General features: G+C 41.8%; 2 protein-coding genes across 6 annotated transcripts in view; both read right to left on the bottom strand.

The window, feature by feature from the left end:
• Nucleotides 1–298: 298 nt before the first annotated feature.
• On the bottom strand, nucleotides 299–8787 carry LOC111952888 (antithrombin-III). Of its 2 annotated transcripts, XM_023971881.2 has the most exons (7): nucleotides 8516–8787; nucleotides 3067–3436; nucleotides 2552–2767; nucleotides 1551–1688; nucleotides 1193–1411; nucleotides 856–1095; nucleotides 299–582 (listed from the first exon to the last, which is right to left on the bottom strand). In XM_023971881.2, the coding sequence occupies exons 2-7, from the start codon at nucleotides 3433–3435 to the stop codon at nucleotides 406–408; spliced, it is 1359 nt and encodes a 452-aa protein (XP_023827649.1). In that variant the 5' UTR covers nucleotide 3436; nucleotides 8516–8787; the 3' UTR covers nucleotides 299–405. The 2 variants fall into 2 exon arrangements, with proteins under 2 accessions (XP_023827649.1, XP_023827650.1); XM_023971882.2 differs by lacking the exon at nucleotides 3067–3436 and having other exon boundaries at nucleotides 8516–8662.
• A 191-nt stretch (nucleotides 8788–8978) lies between these two features.
• The window catches only part of LOC111952583 (roquin-1), a 34507-nt gene continuing 22473 nt past the window's right edge, over nucleotides 8979–21012 (bottom strand). For 2 of the 4 annotated variants that reach the window (XM_023971407.2, XM_023971406.2), the window contains exons 15-18: nucleotides 20504–20711; nucleotides 20172–20416; nucleotides 19761–19849; nucleotides 8979–17463 (exon numbers count right to left, since the gene is read on the bottom strand). In XM_023971407.2, coding sequence (XP_023827175.1) covers nucleotides 17301–17463; nucleotides 19761–19849; nucleotides 20172–20416; nucleotides 20504–20711 — 705 coding nt within the window. In that variant the 3' untranslated portion in view covers nucleotides 8979–17300. Of the gene's footprint in view, nucleotides 17464–19760; nucleotides 19850–20171; nucleotides 20712–21012 lie in introns of all 4 variants that reach the window. The other 2 variants (XM_070435082.1, XM_070435083.1) reach the window with 2 other exon arrangements.

Raw genomic sequence — 21012 nt, 5'->3', positions numbered from 1 at the left:
ATTATATCTCAAAGGAAATGGAATATATTATATGACAATATTTAAAACGTTTCCTGTTAAGTGAGGTACAAAACCAGCTGTGGTCTTGRAGGTTATATGTGAAGTTTATTTTTATTTTGCATGGTCCTGTTCCTGAAAAAGAAACATTGATTACACTGTAAAGGCCAAAGGTTGATTTGTTATTGTTTTTGATCATGTGAAAATGGGTTACTTCACAATAACCACTATCATTTTCTTCACTAGTACATATTAAAGTACATTCTTCTTAAAGGAAATAAAAATACATCACAAAGTGGTCCACTGTTCATCCCATTTGGTTTATTTTAGATCAATACAGAGATCAGAAGTAGGTAGTTGCATGACATGACAGTTTACATTGGGGAATGACATATCTGAAGTGTGTGATCAGAGGTCACAGGGGTCAGCCACTCGGCCAGTGAACACCATGGTGTTGATGGTGGACTCTCGGATGAGCAGGAGGAAGGGCTTGTTGGCCACAAACAACTCCCGGTTTGAGTTTATGGAACGGCCGACGGCCATTACAGCCGTGGCAGCAGCCGCCTCACTGCCTTCCTCATTCACCTGCAACAGTTGTTTATTCGTTAAGTTACTGGACAAAAATGTTTTGAAAGTTGATCATTTTCATTGATATAATAAAGTGAATAGAGTGCCCCAACCGTGTGCCCCAGCCGATGCACGTTTGATCTGTTCATTTGTTTGTTGACGTTTGTTTCCCCAGCTACTTTTAGTGATGATCATTATGGATTTTTGAATCATGATCCTTATGGATACTGTACATACCTCTATGAATGCTTTATGGAATGGATTTTTGAATCATGATCCTACTGTACATACCTCTAGGAATGCTTTATGGAATGCATCGGAAATGTACAGATCATTCGCCTCATCTTCAAGGATGCCTGGCAGGCTGGCGTCCTTGGGGCTGAAGAGGTCCTCGAGCCCCATGGCCTGCAGTTTCTCCTTCAGACTGAAGCTGTCTTCGATGCGGAAGCGTGGCAGATGCACCGACACTGAGGTTTCCCTCATGTTATGCAGCCAGCCAGTCAGCTTCTTCAAGTCCAGGTTCTCCTCCACCTTAGAACATCATTGGCAGAGCGAAAATTCAGTGTGATATAGTACTGTACACTATAATTGTCAGTGAACAGTGTAAATTATGACAGTAGGCACCTACCTCAGACAGGGGTGTGTCTTTGAGAGGTAGGATCAGTACCATGGTGATGTCATCTCCACGGTACGGCAACTCCAGCACCTGCACCTTGTCTTCCGTGAACCTGCCGTAGTGGAACTTGGTTTCCTGGTACATCATGGACACTGGGCACGTCTTGGACTTACTCACATAGAAGTCAGCCTTGAAGACATTCTTTTTGTCAAATTTGCTTTTCCACTGACCCTGTGAGACAGCAGAGATGACAGTTGAATGGAAGGAAATGGGTGCCTGGGTGGTGGCTATGGAAGGCCGTGGAGGCAAAAATGAAGTAGTTTTGGCTCAAAGGCCCTCCATAGGCAGAGAGGAAATAAACTCAACACACCTTGAAATAGATTGTGTTGACCAGGACCAGCACAGTGTTAGAGTTCAGAGAGTCCTTCGGCAGGGTGTTCTGAATCCTGTTCTCAGTCTTGTTTGCGATCCAATCGTTGATGGTCACCCGTGACAGTTCTGGCTTCTCCTAAAAGACCCATGGTCACAGAATTGCATTTCTACATGTCTAGAATTACTTTGGTTCAGAAAGACTTTTTCCACATTTTGTTGTGTTACAGCCTGAATTTAAAATGGATAACATTTTGACTTTGTGTCACTGGCCTACTCACAATAGCCCATAATGTCAAAGTGGATCTGTTTTGAGAAATGTTTACAAATTAATAAAAAATGAAAAGCTGTAATGTCTTGAGTCAATAAGTATAGTATTCAACCCCTTTGTTWGGACAAGCCTAAATACGATCAGGAGTAAAAATGTGCTTAACAAGTCACAAAAGTTGCATAGACTCACTGTGTGCAATAAGTGTTTAATATTATTTTTTAACAACTACCTCATCTCTGTACCCCACACATACAATTATCTATCTGTAAGGTCCCTCAGTCGAGCAGTGAATTTCAAACAGATTCAACCACAAAGACCAGGGAGGTTTTCCAATGCCTGTAAATAAGATTTCTGTATTTAATTTTTTATAAATGTGCAAAAATGTCTAAAAACACGTTTTCACTTTGTCATTATGGGATATTGTGTGTAGATGGGTGAGAAAAAATATATTTAATCAATTTTGAATTCAGGCTGTAACAACAAAATGTGGAGTAAGTCAAGGGCTATGACTACTTTCAGAAGGCACTGTAATTACTCAGCTGTGTGACTGCAGATAAATACCATGTAGTAATGGTGCATGTAATTGATTAGACTTAACGCTGTTCCATTATAGTAATAAGTGGTTTAACTCTTGAACACACATTGTTATTAAAGAGTATATAATATCTATTTGTGATGTGTGAAAATGCAAAATTATGCTGTAGGCTATAGACAATGCAAGAGGGAAAGACCTTGAAGTTGAGTGGCATGAGTTTGGCTCCATACACCAGCTCACTGATATTTTGGTAAATCTCATTGAATGCCAGAGACTTTTCTCCAAAAAGACGGTTGGCTGAGATCAGTTCTGTCGTCTTGTCTTTCTTGCGGTACAGACGACAGTTTAGCTTGGCGAAGAAGAAATGCACTTGGTCCGACGTCTTCTCTTTGATTGTGTCAAACTCAAACACCTGAATTGAGATTGAGACAGAGATCAGACATTGGGATGCCCTGAGCTGTTATTGGTTGTTGCCATTCATTTAAAAAGAAAATGTTTATCACTAGAGGAGCAAGAAAGAGTGAACATGTGAATTGATAGAAACCCCACATTTCTAAGTTCTTCCTGCCTAATGTGGATGAAAAAATGCTGAATGAGTCATGTTCTTGTAAATGTATAGTAAGTCTCAATCTTGGTTTTATATTTTGGCTTTTTGATGTTGGTTACCAGGCCTATTTAACAGTCCTGTGGGCTACACTTCAGACCCCTTACATTCATAATCTGTTTTAGCGTGTTGTTGCAGGCGCCCAGCTTGGTCATAGCAAAGGCTGAGGAGATGCTGATAGGGGACATGAAGATGTTTGACTCGCTGGATTTGCCCTGGGCTAGCTGCTTGAACAGGGACAGGGCGAAGCGACTGTTGGCCTTGGACAGCTCCCACACCCGGGGATTGGTGTTCTCAGGGACTTTCTCCGGGATAGCGTCCCCTGTCGGGGCTTCGTCCTCAGGGCTGCGGTAGACGCACCTGGGCTCCAGGGGCACGTCTTTGGGCTTGGCATTGCAGATGTCTTTGAACGCCTGGGAGGTTGACAGCAAGGGCAATAGCAGCCCCAGCGTCCACACAAACTGGGGAAGCCTCATTCTGCGGGGAGAGGGGTCTGGGTCAGGGTATAGCAGGGCAGTGATGGAAAAAGTACCCAATTGTCATACTTGAATAAAAGTAAAGATACCTTAATAGAAAATGACTCAAGTAAAAGTGAAAGTCACCCAGTAAAATAGAGTAAAAGTCTAAAAGTATTTGGTTTTAAATATACTTAAGTATCAAAGGTAAATGTAATTGCTCAAATATACTTAAGTATCAAAAGTAAAAGTATAAATAATTTCACATTCCTTATATTAAGCAAACCAGATGGCACCATTTTGTTTTTTATTTACGGACAGCCAGGGGCACACTCCAAAATTCAGACATAATTTACGAACTAAGCATTTGTGTTAAGTGAATCTGTCAGATCAGGTAGTAGGGATGACCAGGGATGTGCTCTTGATAAGTGCGTGAATTGGACCATTTTCCTGTCGAGCTAAGTATTCAAAATGTACTTTTGGGTGTCAGGGAAACTGTATGGAGTAAAACGTACATTATTTTCTTTAGAAATGTAGTGAAGTAAAAGTAAAAAAAGTTGTAAAAATATAAAGTAAAGTACAGATACCAAAAAAAACTACTTATGTAGTACTTTAAAATACGTTTACCTAAGTACTTTACACCACTGTAGCAGGGTTATTCAACTCCTTTGGTCATTGGTCAATGGCTAATTTAGAAACCAGCTGTCTCTGTGGACTCTGGCTGATCGATGGCATGTATCCTGAGTGGTGCAGCGGTCTAAGGCGTCACTACAGACCCGGGTTTGATCCCGGGCTGTATCACAACCGGCCGTGATTGGGAGTCTCATATAGGGGAGCACAATTGGCCCAGCGTCGTCTGGGTTAGGGGAGGGTTTGGCCGGGGGAGGCCATCATTGTACATAAGAATTTGTTCTTAACTGACTTGCCTAGTGAAATAAAATGTAAATGTAGGGATCAATGAAGTATCAGGGGAAGGGGAAACTACCAGACACTGCAGCTCTAGTGGACACTGCAGCCAAAGACAGGATGAAAATAGGTGGAAACTACTTCTCCAGTAGGAATTCCCGATCACACGTGTAGGCGATGTCATGGCGACGTTGGCTAGCTAAACTCATGCGCAGAAACAAATCATCAGATCTAACTGTCATCTTGCGCCGAATTGTGCATTTGCAGGCCGTCAAATCAAAGGCACTCCTTCAATATAAAGTTGTTTTTGACAAAAGTTTGTCAGTTTGCCACTTTCACAAGGTTAGAGTAATAACATGTTCAACTACTAAAGACATTGGCTCAAATCTAGGTTGAGGCTTTAGGGAGTGGAAAAATTAACTAAAAGGAATACTTTTTCACTTCTCTCATTGACTTCTCAAACCCCAAACCTGGTCTGTTTCGCAAGCGTTCCAGAAAGTCTTGCGAAGTTGTGCCTCTAGGTCTCAAGTAGTGGTTCCCAAAGTTTTTATAGTCCCGTACCCCTTCAAACATTCAACCTCCAGTTGCGTAGCCCCTCTAGCACCAGGCAGTGTTGCCAACTCCTCAGTAAGGAAAGTAGCTATTGGCMGTCCTAAAAGTCGCTTGAAGTCGCTAAATGACGTCATCCCCTAATTTGCATAATTGGCCATGTGCATGTAATTGTGATGGACGCTGTAGGAGAGAGGAATAACGTCGTGGGAGAGACAAAAAGTGAGCAAAAAAACACCCTAAATATGTTTAGAACTACAAATAAGCAAGCTGCAGAGAGTGGCACACACAGCAAGAACCAGATATTATAAGAACCAGATATTTGAGGCCATACTCCTCCTTCAGCACTTGATGGACCCCATTGTTAATCCCCGTCATAAGAGGCATTGTCAGTCCCTATCCCCAGGAGTTTCTCTTTTTTAAGACAACACTTCTCTAGGAAAGCCACAACAGCACGGGCTATAGATTTGGCATCTCCTCCCTCCAACTCAACAAGCCCCAGAAATGTTGATACAATTGTCTGCTTGGTGTCACTAAAGTACCTTATCACAACCCCCAGGTACTTAGAAACACATCCATGGACTCATCGAGGAGGCTGAAACGCTGGTCACCCACATCTGCGACCAACTTTTTCAGAAAGTATGGTGCTAGAACACCATTAATCATTCCTGTGCACTTTGTCCTGTGCATTTTGAAGTGGGTAGCAGCAGTGGAGTCTGAGAAAGCAGCTCTACATGCTTCTTTGTGATCACATGCCAGCATAGAACAGTGTTCAGCGATAGCTAATGCCATGGTGGCCTCAGCCTTTTTTGCAGAGMCAATTTTTTTTAACCATAAATGGCAGCTTGTTTTGGGTGGAACTGTTATAAGGCTTTGCTCTTTGAGTATGTTTTTGAGTTGTCATGTGTTTTTTTACATCACTAAGTCTGGCGTAGAAATCAGCCTTACAATACAGGCAGTATGCCCGTGTATCGTCTCCAATAAACGGCTTCAACAAGCCTTTGAATTCAGGGTTTGATTCCCACTCCTTTATGTATTTTTTAGTGTACAGTTTAGACAGAGACATGATGAGCTAGCCAGCTAGATGTTTAGCTTATTCACAGAGAGGCACACACAAAGTGGACATGGTGAGTAAGTGACTGAGGCTGTGTGAGTCAAATGCAGTGATTTATTTTAGTGCAGAGATTTATTTTAGACAAAGAACATTTTACATTTACATCCCGGCCTGAACGTAAACCAGGGCGGGATCAGGCAGCGGCGGCTTCCCGCATGCGCGATTCATTTGCAGTCTGGACGCGGAGGGGTGAACATCTCCTGCTCGGACTGCAGCAGCACCCGCTGCTCGTCGAGAAGAGTAAGAACGATACGTGCTTTCACGTCAGAGTCTCCAATAACACCAGAGAAAGTCGCTAGTCAAATTTTAAAAATGTATCGCTAGAGGGGTCTGAATACTCGCTAAATATAGCGACTAAGTTGCTAAGTTAGCAACACTGGCACCAGGGTCAGCGCACTCTTAAATAGATTTTTTTTGCCAACATTGTAAGCCTGCCAGACACACACTATACAATACATGTATTAAACATAAGAATGAGTGTAAGTTTGTGTCACAACCTTGCTACTGGGAAGTGGCAAAGAGCTCTTATAGGAGTTTATTGAAAATTGTGAATAACTAACCACAGGTTAATGAGAAGGGTGTGCTTGAAAGGATGAACATAACTCTGCAATGTTGGGTTGTATTGGAGAGAGTCTCAGTCTTAAATCATTTTCCACACACAGTCTGTACCTGTATTTAGTGTTCATGCTAGTGAGGGCCGAGAATCCACTCTCACATAGGTATGTGGTTGTAAAGGGCATCAGTGTCTTAACAGCACAATTTGCCAAGGCAAGATACTCTGAGCGCTGCCCAATCCAGAAATCTGGCAGTGGCTTCTGATTAAATTAAATTTTCTCAGAACCGCTTGTTGCAATTTCGATGAGGCTCTCTTGTACAGATATGATATCGGTAAGTGGACTGGAGGCAGGGCATGAAAGGGATAACAAATCTAGTTGTTTGTGTCATCTGTTTCGGGAAAGTACCTGCCTAATTGCGCACCGCTATATCACATTTGACATTGTCCGTAAACTTGAGTTAATTTACACACAAAAAAATATAATACGATGGAAAGACCTGTGTGTTGTCCTTGTTAACGCAGACAGAGAAGAGCTCCAACTACTTAATCATACRTTCAATTTTGTCCCGCACATTGAATATAGTTGCGGAGAGTCCCTGTAATCCTATATTCTGATAATTCAGGCGAGAAAAAACATCACCCAGATGGCCAGGCCAGTCTAATGAGAAACTCGTCATCATGCAAGTAGTCAGACAAGTGAAAATGATCGTCAGTAAAGGAAACTTTAAGCTCCTCTCTCAATTCAAAAAACGTGTCAATTACTTTGCCCCTTGATAACCAGTATGTTGTAAAAGTGTTACATGGTCGCTGCCCATATCYMTGCATAGTGCAGAAAATACACGAGAGTTCGGGGCCTTACTTTAACAAAGTTAACCATTTTCACTGTATTGTCCAAAACGTCTTTCAAGCTGTCAGGCATTCCCTTGGCAGCAAGAGCCCCCTGTGGATGCTGCAGTGTCCCCAAGTGGCGTTGGGAGCAACTGCTTGCATGCGCATTACCACTCCACTAGGTCTCCCTGTCATGGCTTTTGCGCCATCAGTACAGATACCAACATGAGCAGCAGCTACATACGGACCGTTAGTGGAATCCCCGCGAGAGTGTAAGGGTTAATGTGATTGGATGTTAATTATTTGACTAGGCTACCTGTATTTGACATTGACTAGCGTTGGTATAGTGGTGCTATTTCCCCTAATGCAGAGTCGATCTTTAAGATACCTTGAAATACTGATGTGTTAATCATTCAAAACAATCAAAATATAATTCCAATAATAGCATGTCATACCATTGGCTTAAACCTGAACGCATTCAATATAACTTTCATCCATCCCCCTCCCTAAGTCACCAGCCGCCACTGCYGCACACATTTTAACCAACACCATAACACTTTTGAAAATAACTTCCACAGTCCAACATTTTCTTCACATCGTGGGAGCCCGCTGTAAAATAGTGAAACGCAAAGTACAAAAAACGAACAAAAGCAAACACGGGAGCTATCAATTTATGATTTGGTGACAATTCATCATTTTAAAAGAATTTCCGCTCTGTTAGCTCTCCCAATACGTGATATTTTAATACCACGTCAAGGTGATACCATAACATACCCCCTATCAAAGGCAGCAAACAGTGAGTGGACGTTACATTTTCTTTAACGTGTATAATATTTTATCCAGGTCTTGTAAAGTTCGGAAGCGCAAAACCTCATGAAATYTATAATTTTGTCAACTCTAGAGTGCCATCTAAGCAAATACACATTGAAAAACAAATAAAAATGTTTAAGTTTGAAGACTTAAAATATATTCTATTTTATGTTGAGAAGCTTTGAGTTGATCGTGTTTATTCAGCTAGCCATTGAGAAATGAATACCTGTTGCTAGCCTCAATACGTGGGATCTTTGAACATGCAATTATAAGCCAATCTCACCATGGCTTAAACCATATTAAACTCTCCGTAACAATGTTATGAATTGACGCCTTACCTGAGGTAAATTTCCTTGTAAGTAAATGACTGTGTGGAACGTAAAAATATCGGCTGCGATTTGAGCTGGCGAGTCCCTCATAGGGGACAGGGTCAGTGTCCTGCAGTGCGCCGGGGCTGTAGAAAGGACCATTTACTCAGCTCAACCTTTGAAGTATTGATCGTTGGTCCCACATCCTGTGACCCAATGTTCTAATGTTTTCGCAAGTATTTGTTCATATGAAATGATACAAATAGAACCAAATGCACAGAGAATTGTCACAGTGAAGAACAAAAAAGTACAAGCTCATTCGTATAATCGTACATACTAATATTGATGTAGCAACAGTAAACTGTCTTTAGCCTGCTTAAATACCCCATACATCGTACAATATTGACAAGAAATCTACGTATGACAAATGTTGCTCTATGCCATATAAACAGCTGTGTGTGTGTGTAGAACTACAAAATATGTTTAAAAGGCATCGGTTTCACAATATTGTTTAATTACAGTCCCTGCCAGTAAAGAATCACTGTTGCACATAAGTTACATTTACTTCAAACTTCCAGTTCTCCCCTCAAAGAAACAAAACAAAAGCAATTGTATTATACAAAAATGCAATCCCATTTTCACACAGTGAATTCTTTAACAAAGAAAAATGGTATAAGACCWATATCCAAATTGGAGAAATCTCATTCTAAACATTCCTTAAGGGAGTATAATATAAAAACAATGTTGAAGTTAAACTTGTACCTTAATTTAAGCAAACTCTTACAAAGAAAACTTGGGTAGTAGTTATCAAAAGCAATTACATTTCCCAAAGTTAGAAAATATGTAAAAAATACAAAGGAAAAAAAATACAAGAACAGCCCATCTTATTACAAGGAATTCAATTTGAGTGGAAGCAATGAGTGTGTTCAGCGTGAACAAGAAAACAATCTGAAATGAAGCGGTCTCTCCCATTGGGACATGGCCGCTCACATGGAAATCAATTCCCTGTCAGGGTGGTTTAATATGTCATCCTATGTTACTTATTTTTTAACTCATCATATGATTGCTAAAAAGGACAACTAAGTCCAAAGTAAACAATTCCACAGTATTTAGTCAAATGAATCACTGAACAAGACATTTCCTGGGCAAGAATGTGACATTCTTGGCAAAGAATTCAGAAGTTACTCGTGTCTTGGTGTATGGCTATCCTACTGTCAAGTGTTACTGTGTTTACCCAATACTTGTCTTAATGATCATATCACACACACACACACACCCCATTTAAATTAGAAAGTATAAATTAAGACTATTGTGATCTCTACACAACTTCCAAAACATTCCTTTTAGAAGGGTCGTTTTTTATTTAACTTGTCAAGTCAGTTAAGAAAAATGTATTTACAATGACAGCCTACCCCGGCTAAACCCTAACAATGCTGAGCCAATTGTGCGCCACCCTATGGGACTCCCAATCATGGCCGGTTGTGACACAGCCCGGGATCGAACCAGGGTCTGTTGTGACGCCTCTAGCACTGAGATGCAGTGCCTTAGACTGTTGCGACACTCGGGAGCCCCTCCGTAAAGACAGAAGTCTGTCCTCAAATTCTGGCGAGCCTAACACCATCTAAAACACAGACCAAACAATGCTAAGTGACAGCCAAAACATGCCAAACATAATTTCCCTGGGTTTCTATTTAACAGACACCAAATGGCTATGTAAACAAATAAGCAAGTTTCCCCGGTATCAATGGATCTTTAATATTAGCGCGTCACAGTTTTACAATTGTAAAACTGGTAAAGACGTTAGTGCTGCAAGACTTCCGGGAAACTCACCCCTCCCCAGAGAATCTGGCACTGAACTCCTTTGTCTCAGAAAGGATAAGCGGTTCCTCGGCTCTGCAATGGAAATCAGCCGATTGACTCATGTTTCCAGGGCTGATTCGTAGAGACCATTTAATATAAATGCGGACTCCTGAAGGAGTTTAATTAACAGTTGCAAGTTGATGTACTGTATAGACAAACCTACATGTATCCATATTAAACTTTSAAATAGTCAATAGCCTGCTGGAAGGCAGGTCACATTTCTTAAGCTTCAATCAATAATCAACAATAGAGCGACTGAGACCAGACAGTATTCAAAAGATAGCAGTGAAGGTATGGAGCGAAGAGAATTCCTATGCAGATACTATGCAAAGGATCACATTTACTAAGCACTCATGAATTTTGCCCCTATTTTTTCTAATTAAATGAATACTTCAAAAACTTTACAAGGACATATTCAAACATGCATGTTTAAGTTTCAATATTATATTAATTTGAAAAAAGGTTAAAATGTTGCACCAGCGCAAATACTTCATTATGAAAATATAATTGAGCAACAGACGGTGCTTTAAACAGCTCAATTCAAAATGGTTCCCTCAATGATGGGCCAAGATCATAATACCGTACCTCTGCAAAAACAAAGATACAAAATTGTGAAAATGTATGCAAACGATGTAATTTGACAAACCCAGAAAAGTAATCAATTAACTCTTAAGTTATCTTTCCCAGTGCGGGCAATGGTAGTTCCTTCCTCTTCATGCAAGGAAAATGTTAAATTCTGATAGCTGTTCTTAGAAACCACAGCATGTTAAGTAGCCTAACATGCTGACTACACCGGGCACGCGCGTGGGTCCGCTTGTGCCATCATGCGCATGTTGATTTTTTTCCATCCACACCAGATGCCATCAGGACACACAGGTTGAAATATCAAAACTCTGAACAAACTACATTCATTTGGGGACAGGTCGAAACATTAAATATTCGTGGACATTTAACTAGCTAGCTTGCTGTTGCTAGCTAATTTGTCCTGAGATAAACATTGGGTTGTTATTTTACCTGAAATGCACAGTGTAGTCAGCATGTCACCCATGAAGCATGGCAATATAAAAAATAAATAAATAAAAACCGGTGAGAGGTGAACCTTCTGCAAATTCTGTCTCTACAATGCATCACAGCAAAGCTGTTGTAGCCAATCATTACGATTGCTTAAATGTGAAGTGCCTTCCCAAGCAACAGCAACAAAAACAATGAGTATAATTATAAATAAAAAATGTTACACAGCAATTATATGTATAAAACCGGTCCAACCTAAATCTGTGCTTTTAAAGATCATAGGATGCCTCGAGAGACCAGTATGTGTGTCTACAAAATAGTAACATAATTTTTTTTGAGGCAAATAACTGAATAAATGTATCAAGAACATACAATACCGTTCAAAAGTTTATGGTCACTTAGAAATGTCCTTGTTTTCCATGAAAACATACATGAAATGAGTTGCAAAATGAATAGGAAATATAGTCAAGACGTTGACAAGGTTACAAATAATGATTGATTGAAATAAGTGTCCTTCAAACTTTGCTTTCGTCAAATAATCCTCCATTTGCAGCCTTGCAGACCTTTGGCATTCTAGTTGTCAATTTGTTGGTGTGAAATCTCTTCAGATTACCTCATGCTTCCTGAAGCACCTCCCACAAGTTGGATTGGCTTGATGGGCACTTCTTCCATACCATACGGTCAAGCTGCTCCCACAACAGATCAATAGGGTTGAGATCCGGTGACTGTGCTGGCCCCTCCATTATAGACAGAATACCAGCTGACTGCTTCTTCCCTAAATAGTTCTTGCATAGTTTGGAGCTGTGCTTTAGGTCATTGTAGGAGGAAATTGTCTCCAATTAAGCGCCGTCCACAGGGTATGGCATGGCTTTGCAAAAGGGAGTGATAGCCTTCCTTCAAGATCCCTTTTACCCTGTACAAATCTCCCACTTTACCACCACCAAAGCACCCCCAGACCATCACATTGCCTCCACCATGCTTGATAGATGGTGCGCCTGCCTCCATTTTTTTCTGCGTCTCACGAATATTGTTCTTTGTGATCCGAACACCTCAAACTTATATTCGTCTGTCCATAACACTTTTTTCCAATCTTCCTCTGTCCAGTGTCCTTTTGCCCATCTTAATCTTTTCTTTTTATTGGCCAGTCTGAGATATGCCTTTTTCTTTGCAACTCTGCCTAGAAGGCCAGCATCCTGGAGTCGCCTCTTCACTGTTGACATTGAGACTGGTGTTTTGCGGGTACAATTTAATGAAGCTGCCAGTTGAGGACTTGTGAGGCGTCCGTTTCTCAAASTAGACACTAATGTACTTGTCCTCTTGCTCAGTTGTGCACCGGGGCCTCCCACTTCTCTATTCTGGTTAGGGCCAGTTTGTGCTGTTCTGTGAAGGGAGTAGTACACAGTGTTGTACGAGATCTTCAATATCTTGGCAATTTCTCACATGGAATAGCCTTCATTTCTCAGAACAAAAATAGACTGACGAGTTTCAGAAGAAAGGTTTTTGTTTCTGGCCATTTTGAGCCTGTAATCGAACCCACAAATGCTGATGCTCCAGATACTCAACTAGTCTAAAAGGCCAGTTTTATTGCTTCTTTAAAATCAGAACAACCGTTTTCAACTGGCTAAACAAAATTGCAAAAGGGTTTTCTAATGATCAATTAGCCTTTTAAAATGATAAACTTGGATTAGCTAACACAACGTGCCATTGGAACACAGGAGTGATGGTTGCTGATAATGGGCCTTTGTATACCTATGTAGATATTCCATAAAAAATCTGCTGTTTCCAGCTACAATAGTCATTTTCAACATTTAACAATGTCTACACTGTATTTCTGATCAATTTGAAGTTATTTTAATGGGGGGAAAAAGTGTTTATCTTTCAAAAACAAGGACATTTAGGTGACCCCAAACTTTTGAACGGTAGTGTACATTGGTCTAATCTCAGACATCCCAATTCCTCAACACCGAGTCAAGTCACGGTAAATCTGTATGTTGACCCATCTCACTAAATTGGTAAATTAGCATCCCTGGCCTAGCTGCTAACACCCCGACGACTCTCAACCAAGTCCTGAGGACTTCAATTTTCTCTGTAAAAAGGTCTGCATACCTTCAAGACAAAAGTGTGCATTATTAACCCACATTCGGAAAGGCAGACTGAGCCTTTTATAGGGAGATATGTTGTATTGATGACACTTATGGAGGAACATGTCTCCTTATAAAAGGCTCAGACATGTTGTATTGATGACACTGATGGATGTACATGAGTAAGGAGACATGTTGTATTGATGACACTTATGGAGGAACATGTCTCCTTATAAAAGGCTCAGACATGTTGTATTGATGACACTGATGGATGTACATGAGTAAGGAGACATGTTGTATTGATGACACTGATGGAGGAACATTCGTCCAAATACATAGAGCTATCTGAAACTGAACCGTAAGCATTACCTGAAGTTCAGTCAGAAATGCAATTGTTGTAGTTGATTTTACCATATGGTTTGACAGATGTATTGATAGTCATTTGACCTCTGGAACAACACTGCTCTTCAGATAACCAACATGAAGTTCCTGGCAGAAAGTCAGGGCTGTCAAAGCCACAGAGATCAAACAAATATATCATATATGGGAGTTCTTTCCGTATGGAAAGCAAGTCATGTGACCTTATGATAACACCAATGGTCGTCACTTCCCCAGACCAAAATATTTTTGGGCTATGTATGCACACAGCATAGTTGACTGCAGTTCTGTTCAGCCCCAGAACTACAGGTGCTTTTGCACAATGATACACATTTTATTTTCCTATGAAGTGCTCTAAAACTACTACAAACAACCACCATCATTTAGCCACCACGATGGCTACACTACAACGCAATTCATTTCCCACTACATGATACAGAGGTGACTAAAGCGAGATAACTTCTGTAATCACAAACATGCATGATGCTATGCCAATTAAGGGACTGTGTCCTCATGTCCTTAACTCTGTCATGGTTAATAAGGAGGGTTGAAGGACCATTGGTTATGATTAGCATGAAGAGTAACACAAACTGCATTGATTAGCCTACATTGTCCTCTTGTTAACAGTCATTTTCCATAATATTGCTAGATTGCTATCCAATGCTCTGACATGAGTGCAGACAAAGCATTGGGACAAACTGGGGAGAACTCCAAAAAAAGTCAGCAACTTTTGAGGACTAATGGACATTTCAATGTCATGTGCACAGAAGGCAGAGAACTTCTATAGGAGACGAATTGACTTAAGTCAGTGTCATTGTCTGGCTTTGAAAATACAGTATAATGTGTATATACACATTCAGTATAATGTGTATATACACATACATTATAATGTGTATATACACATACAGTATAATGTGTATATACACATACAGTATAATGTGCATATACTGTACAAATACAGTACAGTATAATGTGTATATAGTCCATACATATACAGTGTAAGCCATTTCATATTTGAAATAAAATCTCAAAAAGTGAGATGAGATCAGTGAGAAAAACAAAAAAGTGAGATGTAACTAAAAAACACACGTATAACATATTTCCATAAAGACAAAGACTAGATTTAAAACAAGTTTGACTAATCCAGTTGTTGGATATATTTTGAATTCAAATGGAATATCCCAGCCACCATTTCACAATATGACACCTTTGAATACATTCTGCAAATTAATCTTACCAAGAAGGAAAGTAAGCTTGTAGTACTTAATTTCATAGTTCGCATGCATCTGAGAATAACAAATTGCATCTGTGTGAGGGGTGGCGATAATTTAAGCACGTAAAAAATGTAAAAGTAATGCAGATAATGCAACTGCAGCACTTCATTTGTTCATATTTGGGAAAAAGCACTTATTTGGTGTCGTCAAAATGCCTTTCCTAGTCTCCTCTCACCCTGTGTGGTGGTGCTGTGGTTGTCTCCAGTGATGCTAACTGCTTTGCTAACTGTAGTTCTGCCTTAGCCCAGTTCAGTGGCCTGTCACCTCCTATGCATCGACCCCCATCTACAAATGATTAAAGCCTTCTCCAGGAACGCATCACAACCCCTTTTACTAGAGCAACTTCTTGGAAGTTAAAATAAATTAAAACGAGACAAATGTCTGCTGCGATTGGTGAAAAAGGTGCTCAGAGGAGTGGAGATGAGGAACTGAAAAAAGAATTTCACCTTTCCTGTAATTTGCGGTGTTACGGGTATGTTGACAGCATACCGGGTGTCACAATTGTGGAAGTGAACATGTCGTAACTCTACAGAAAAAAAATAATAATTTTACAGTAGATTGATGTATAAAAACAGAGTGGCTGTTTGAACCCTGCTCTGTACAACATGGCCAACACTATTAGGACCTTAGGGAGCAACCATGGCCATCTTGAACTACACGTTCTTAAAACAGAATGTGGTTTTAAGTTTGACCTTTTAATGTTATATCCATCCTCAGGATGCAAATACTGTACATTTAATAAATACATATACTCAGTACAAACCATCCTTAAAGCTATGAAAGTGCAAATATGTTTTGTAGATCAAGGTCTCAAATTCCAGCCATGGGTCATGTCTGGCTTCGTTCATGTTTCCTTTACTCCATATACCCAGTACCTCTGACCACCCCATCAACAGGCAGACGTATGCTTGATCCATGTTTTGATTCCCTCCCACCTAGTCCATCACTGAATTTAAATTACACCCAAAAGACGACAGCTTGAATGCCAAGCCTAAATGTATATATCCTTTTCCTCATCAGCCCCATACCAAAGCATGGATGGTAGAGGCTGAAGTAAATATCCTGAAGGTGGTGGTAGTGGTGAGGGGAGATGCAAAAAGAGGGTCAGGCCACTGAAGTGGACACAAGGGAGCCTTTGCTTCTTGTTAAAATGTATCTGATAGTTTCATCTAAATCTCAAAACTGCCCAGTTGAAAGGCGTTCTCTGCCTTCAAGAGGCCAGTGTCATCTTCAATTTGTATTATCATGGATATGCGCAAACGTATTCACAGCCGTTTGCCAACAAGTATTGTTTCTATGCGATTGAGATATTTTGATAAGTTTGACTCTTGGTTCTCTGAAGGAGGACATTTACATCTTAACGAAACGCAAAAAAAAAAAAAAAAATGGTTGGCGAAAAGCATTGCAGCTTAGAAACAAGAACTTACAATTAATTCCAAACACAAATTCCGCATTTCAGGACATGCATATATGCTAAGCACAAATATTGCTGTAGCGATGCTACAAAAAAAATAAAGAAAATTGCACATTGTGAAGCTAACAACAGATGTAATTAATGTCAATGCGATTATGGTGGCCTTATCTATTTGAAACCAAGGAACTGGTCTCATCGTTATATTATTCCTCTAATCATTAATGGGTTTGAGTTCATGGAGCATAAATCTAAACATCTGGTTTCCAAGGCAGGGTGAGATTTTATATGAAAAAAACATTCATTCACAGAACAAAAAAAACTAAAATGAAAAAATATTCAATTCAGGGCAGATACTGCTTAGTTGTAGACAGACTAAAGTTGCAAGTGTGCAAATTTGTGTTGTATCAAATGAAGCGCCGTTGTCTATGATGGCACCACATCCACATTTGCAAATCAGTGGCTTTTTCAGTTACTTAGATACTCCTAGCCCTTCTATCACAAATCCCTCTTTGTAAGAAACCTAGAACGGTCTCTTGCCATTTTAAGCAAGGAGAGAGGTGGCGCCTCTCTCTACACGTTTTGTAATCAAGTTAAAATTGTCTTAGTGGCGTCAATCAGATTTTGCAAATGTGGATGTAGGTAGGGTATACCAGACAGTTTGGAGGACCTGGTTGTGTGTCTCAATGACAGTGGAACGGTTCTAACGTTCAGAGGACGAGGGGTTTCCCAAGGCTCTATGTGGTTGACTGATCGGTTAGTTGTAGCTGTGGTGGTAATACCAGACTCCAGTTGTGTGGCTAGGAGCACAGGTGGACCACGCCGTTGGTCTTTCGGTCAGTGCCCCCAGCGATGGGGTCTGCAGACAGGCTGAGGGACGAGGTCTTGCTGGTAAGGCAGGACAAACCACCGCTGGACACACTGCCGTCCTGCAGAACACCACTGGGACCGTTACAGCCCTCACTGCAGAGAATGAAAGGTCAGAGAGAGATAGGAAGAAACAATGAATCAAACATTTTGTATTATTCTACATAATATATATATATTTTTTAATCTTCATGAATTACGTAATGACTTGTTAGTTAAGCCATTGACATTGAGAACAATGCAAGTAGCATCTCACTGGTGGTACCGACAGTGAATTCATCATTTTGTCACCACGAACCACATTGTTTCGTTGATCACAAGAGAAGCTTTGGTGAAACGCATATGGCACTTTTTTTCAAGCATTCCTTCAATTGTTTTTCCTGGTCCTTTGTGCAACCATATACACCCAAAAGTGTGTGGACACCCCTTCAAGTTAGTGGATTCGGCTAGTTCGGCCACACCCATTGCCGGCAGTTGTATGAAATCGAGCACACAGCCATGCAATCTCCACAGACAAACATTGGCAGTAGAATGGCCTTACTGAAGAGCTCAGTGACTTTCAACATGACACCGTCATAGGATGTCACCTTTCCAAAAAGTCAGTTTGTCAAATTTCTGCCCTACTAGAGCTGCCCCGGTAAGTGCTGCTATTGTGAAGTGGAAAAGTCTAGGAGCAACAACAGCTCAGCCGCGAAGTGAAAGGCCACACAAGCTCACAGAATGGGACCGCCGGGTGCTGAAGCGCGTAAAACTGGTCTGCCCTCGGTTGCAACACTCACTACCGAGTTCCAAACGGCCTCTAGAAGCAACGTCAGCACAATAACTGTTCGGCGGGAGCTTCATGAAATGTGTTTCCATGACCGAGCAGCCGCACACAAGCCTAAGATCACCATGCGCAATGCCAAGCGTCAGCTGGAGTGGTGTAAATCTCGGCGCCATTGGAAGATTCTGCACTTCCAACTTTGTGGCAACAGTTTGGGGAAGGTCTTTTCCAGCTTCAGCATGACAACACCCCTGTGCACAAAGCGAGGTCCATACTGAAATGGTTTGTCGAGATCGGCGTGGAAGAACTTGGACTGGCCTGCACAGAGCCTTGACCTCAACCCCATCGAACACCTTTGGGTTGAATTGGAACACCGACTGCAAGCCAGGCCTAATCGCCCAACATCAGTGCCCGACCTCACTAATGCTCTTGTGGCATTAGTACCACATGAGGGAGGAGGATGGAGGGAGGAGGATGTCTTCCCTGTAACGCACAGCATTGAGATTGCCTGCAATGACAACAAGCTCAGTCCGATGATGCTGTGACACACCGCCCCAGACCATGACAAACCCTCCACCTCCAAATCGATCCCTCTCCAGAGTACAGGCCTCGGTGTAACGCTCATTCCTTCGACGATAAACCGAATCCGACCATCACCTCTGGTGAGACAAAACTGCGACTCGTCAGTGAAGAGCACTTTTTGCCAGTCCTMTCRGGTCCAGCGACGGTGGGTGTGTGCCCATAGGCGACGTTGTTGCCGGTGATGTCTGGTGAAGACCTGCCTTACAACAGGCCTACAAGCCCTCAGTCCAGCCTCTCTCAGCCCATTAAGGACAGTCTGAGCACTGATGGAGGGATTGTGCGTTCCTGGTGTAACTTGGGCAGTTGTTGTTGCCATCCTGTACCTGTCCCGCAGGTGTGATGTTTGGATGTACAGATCATGTGCAGGTGTTCAACGTGGTCTGCKACTGCGAGGACGATCAGCTGTCTGTCCTGTCTCCCTGTAGCGCTGTCTTAGGAATCTCACAGTACGGATATTGCAATTTATTGCCCTGGCCACATCTGCAGTCCTCATGCCTCCTTGCAGCATGCCTAAGGCACGTTCACGCAGATGAGCAGGGACCCTGGGCATCTTTCTTTTGGTGTTTTCCAGAGTCAGTAGAAAGGCCTCTTTAGTGTCCTAAGTTTTCATGACTGTGACCTTAATTGCCTCCCGTCTGTAAGGTGTTAGTGTCTTAACAACTGTTCCACAGGTGCATGTTCATGAATTGTTTATGGTTCATTGAACAAGCATGGCAAACAGTGTTTAAACCCTTTACAATGAAGATCTCTGAAGTCATTTGGATTTTTACGAATTATCTTTTTGAAAGACAGGGTCCTGAAAAAGGGCAGTTTCTTTTCTTGCCGAGTTTACTTTTGTTAATGTAGTGTATTTTACAGCATCAAATGGCAGTAGTTTAACTTCTTATATTTAAAAAGCCATTTCAATGTGAGAAAATGTGGGTAATTTCTAAGACAACATTTCTTATCTTAGATATTTTGTTTAAGGGAGAATTCTGGAGCAAACTTAACGGTTCCTTATGGCACAGCAGTTGAGATGAACAAACTACTCTTGCTGTGTGCCGTTTACCTGAGGACCAACGAGTGCTCTGCTCTCTGCCCGTTCTCAGTGGGCTTCAGCTTATACGCCCCATTCCCATCATGACTCACAAGGTGCTCCTGCAAGGGGACAATGGCACCACTGTCAGTTCACCACAATAGTGACTGGGAGACAAAGCTTGTACGTTTGAGAGTGTACATCAATATTGTCTCAGAAGAAAAGCTTTCAAGCTGCACTTGTTGGGCTCGGTTGTGTTTCACTCTTTCATATTTTATAAGTGGGATAGCAGTAGCAGTGACATTAGCCCAGGGCTCCTTCAGCCCTGCCCCTGTTCACATTGCCATTTTAGAGATCAAAGCAGGATGTGTGTGTGTGTGTGCGCGCATATATATATTTCTCCCTCGCCATTTGTCCATCTCTGTGCCGCTCTGTCTCTCTCACCAGGGCTATCTGGCGGGTCCTCTTGCCGATCTCCCTCTCTACATGGTGGAGCTCCAGGCTCAGCTGTTGGCTGGAGACGCTCCCTGACGACCACTCCTCCGGGCTGGGATGGTCCGCCTGGGCAGTCTGCTTGTTGATCTGCTGATTGACCTGCTGGAGCTCCATCGTCAGCTGCTCCCTCTCCTTGACTGGCCGTTCACTGAGGTGGGCCTGAGAGGGCTGGCTGTACCCGGCAACACCCCACCCTGCAGGGGGACAACAAGAGCCAGTCAGACTCTGCGAAATGCAGCGAACAGAGCAAAACCCAAAAGGTGTGCGAGTTCTCCCTGTACCTGTTGCAGCGCCGTGTTTGGGTCCATTGGTCCCCTGTGAGAGGGTCATGGCCTGCCCTGGCCCGGCAGTCAAGTAGCCCGTCTTGGGGGTGCGGGAGATCACCCCGAAGCGTGACACGGTGGGCAGAGAGCCGAAGGGGATGATAGGGTCGTCATCTCTGGCCTCGGCAGCCCTGCGCCTGCCTTCCACACCTTTCCCCTCAGCGTTCTACAACACCCATAGAGGCCACAACCAGTGGAATTAGTTATATAATGTTGCATAGAGAAACTACCAGACCCACTCCAGTGAAAACTGTAGTTGAAGGAGTATTTGTTGAGTTTAACCGTGTTCACAATAAATCTCAGCACTTCTATTGGCTTCTGGTGACCTTTGATTAGTACACAAGGTGCAAGTAACCTTTAATCAGTCAACAAGGTGTAAAAGGAAAAAAAAGCTATAGAATAGTTAACATCTGTCAAAGAAGAAAAAAGACAAACAGATGTTTGACCTATTGCAAGACAATGAGCTT

Source organism: Salvelinus sp. IW2-2015, linkage group LG26 (assembly GCF_002910315.2).
Source record: "Salvelinus sp. IW2-2015 linkage group LG26, ASM291031v2, whole genome shotgun sequence".
NCBI classification, from domain to species: domain Eukaryota; kingdom Metazoa; phylum Chordata; class Actinopteri; order Salmoniformes; family Salmonidae; genus Salvelinus; species Salvelinus sp. IW2-2015.
The sequence above is the reverse complement of the archived record's forward strand: the minus strand, read 5'-3'. Positions and strand labels throughout refer to the sequence as shown.

Excerpts from the sequence above, each read along its gene's own strand:
- LOC111952888 (XM_023971881.2), bottom strand. The coding sequence starts at position 3,435 with ATGAGGCTTCCCCAGTTTGTGTGGACGCTGGGGCTGCTATTGCCCTTG. Across the intron at positions 1,096-1,192 it reads AAGACACACCCCTGTCTGAG|GTGGAGGAGAACCTGGACTT; the intron begins GTAGGTGCCTAC and ends TGATGTTCTAAG. Across the intron at positions 583-855 it reads TCCATAAAGCATTCCTAGAG|GTGAATGAGGAAGGCAGTGA; the intron begins GTATGTACAGTA and ends CAACTGTTGCAG.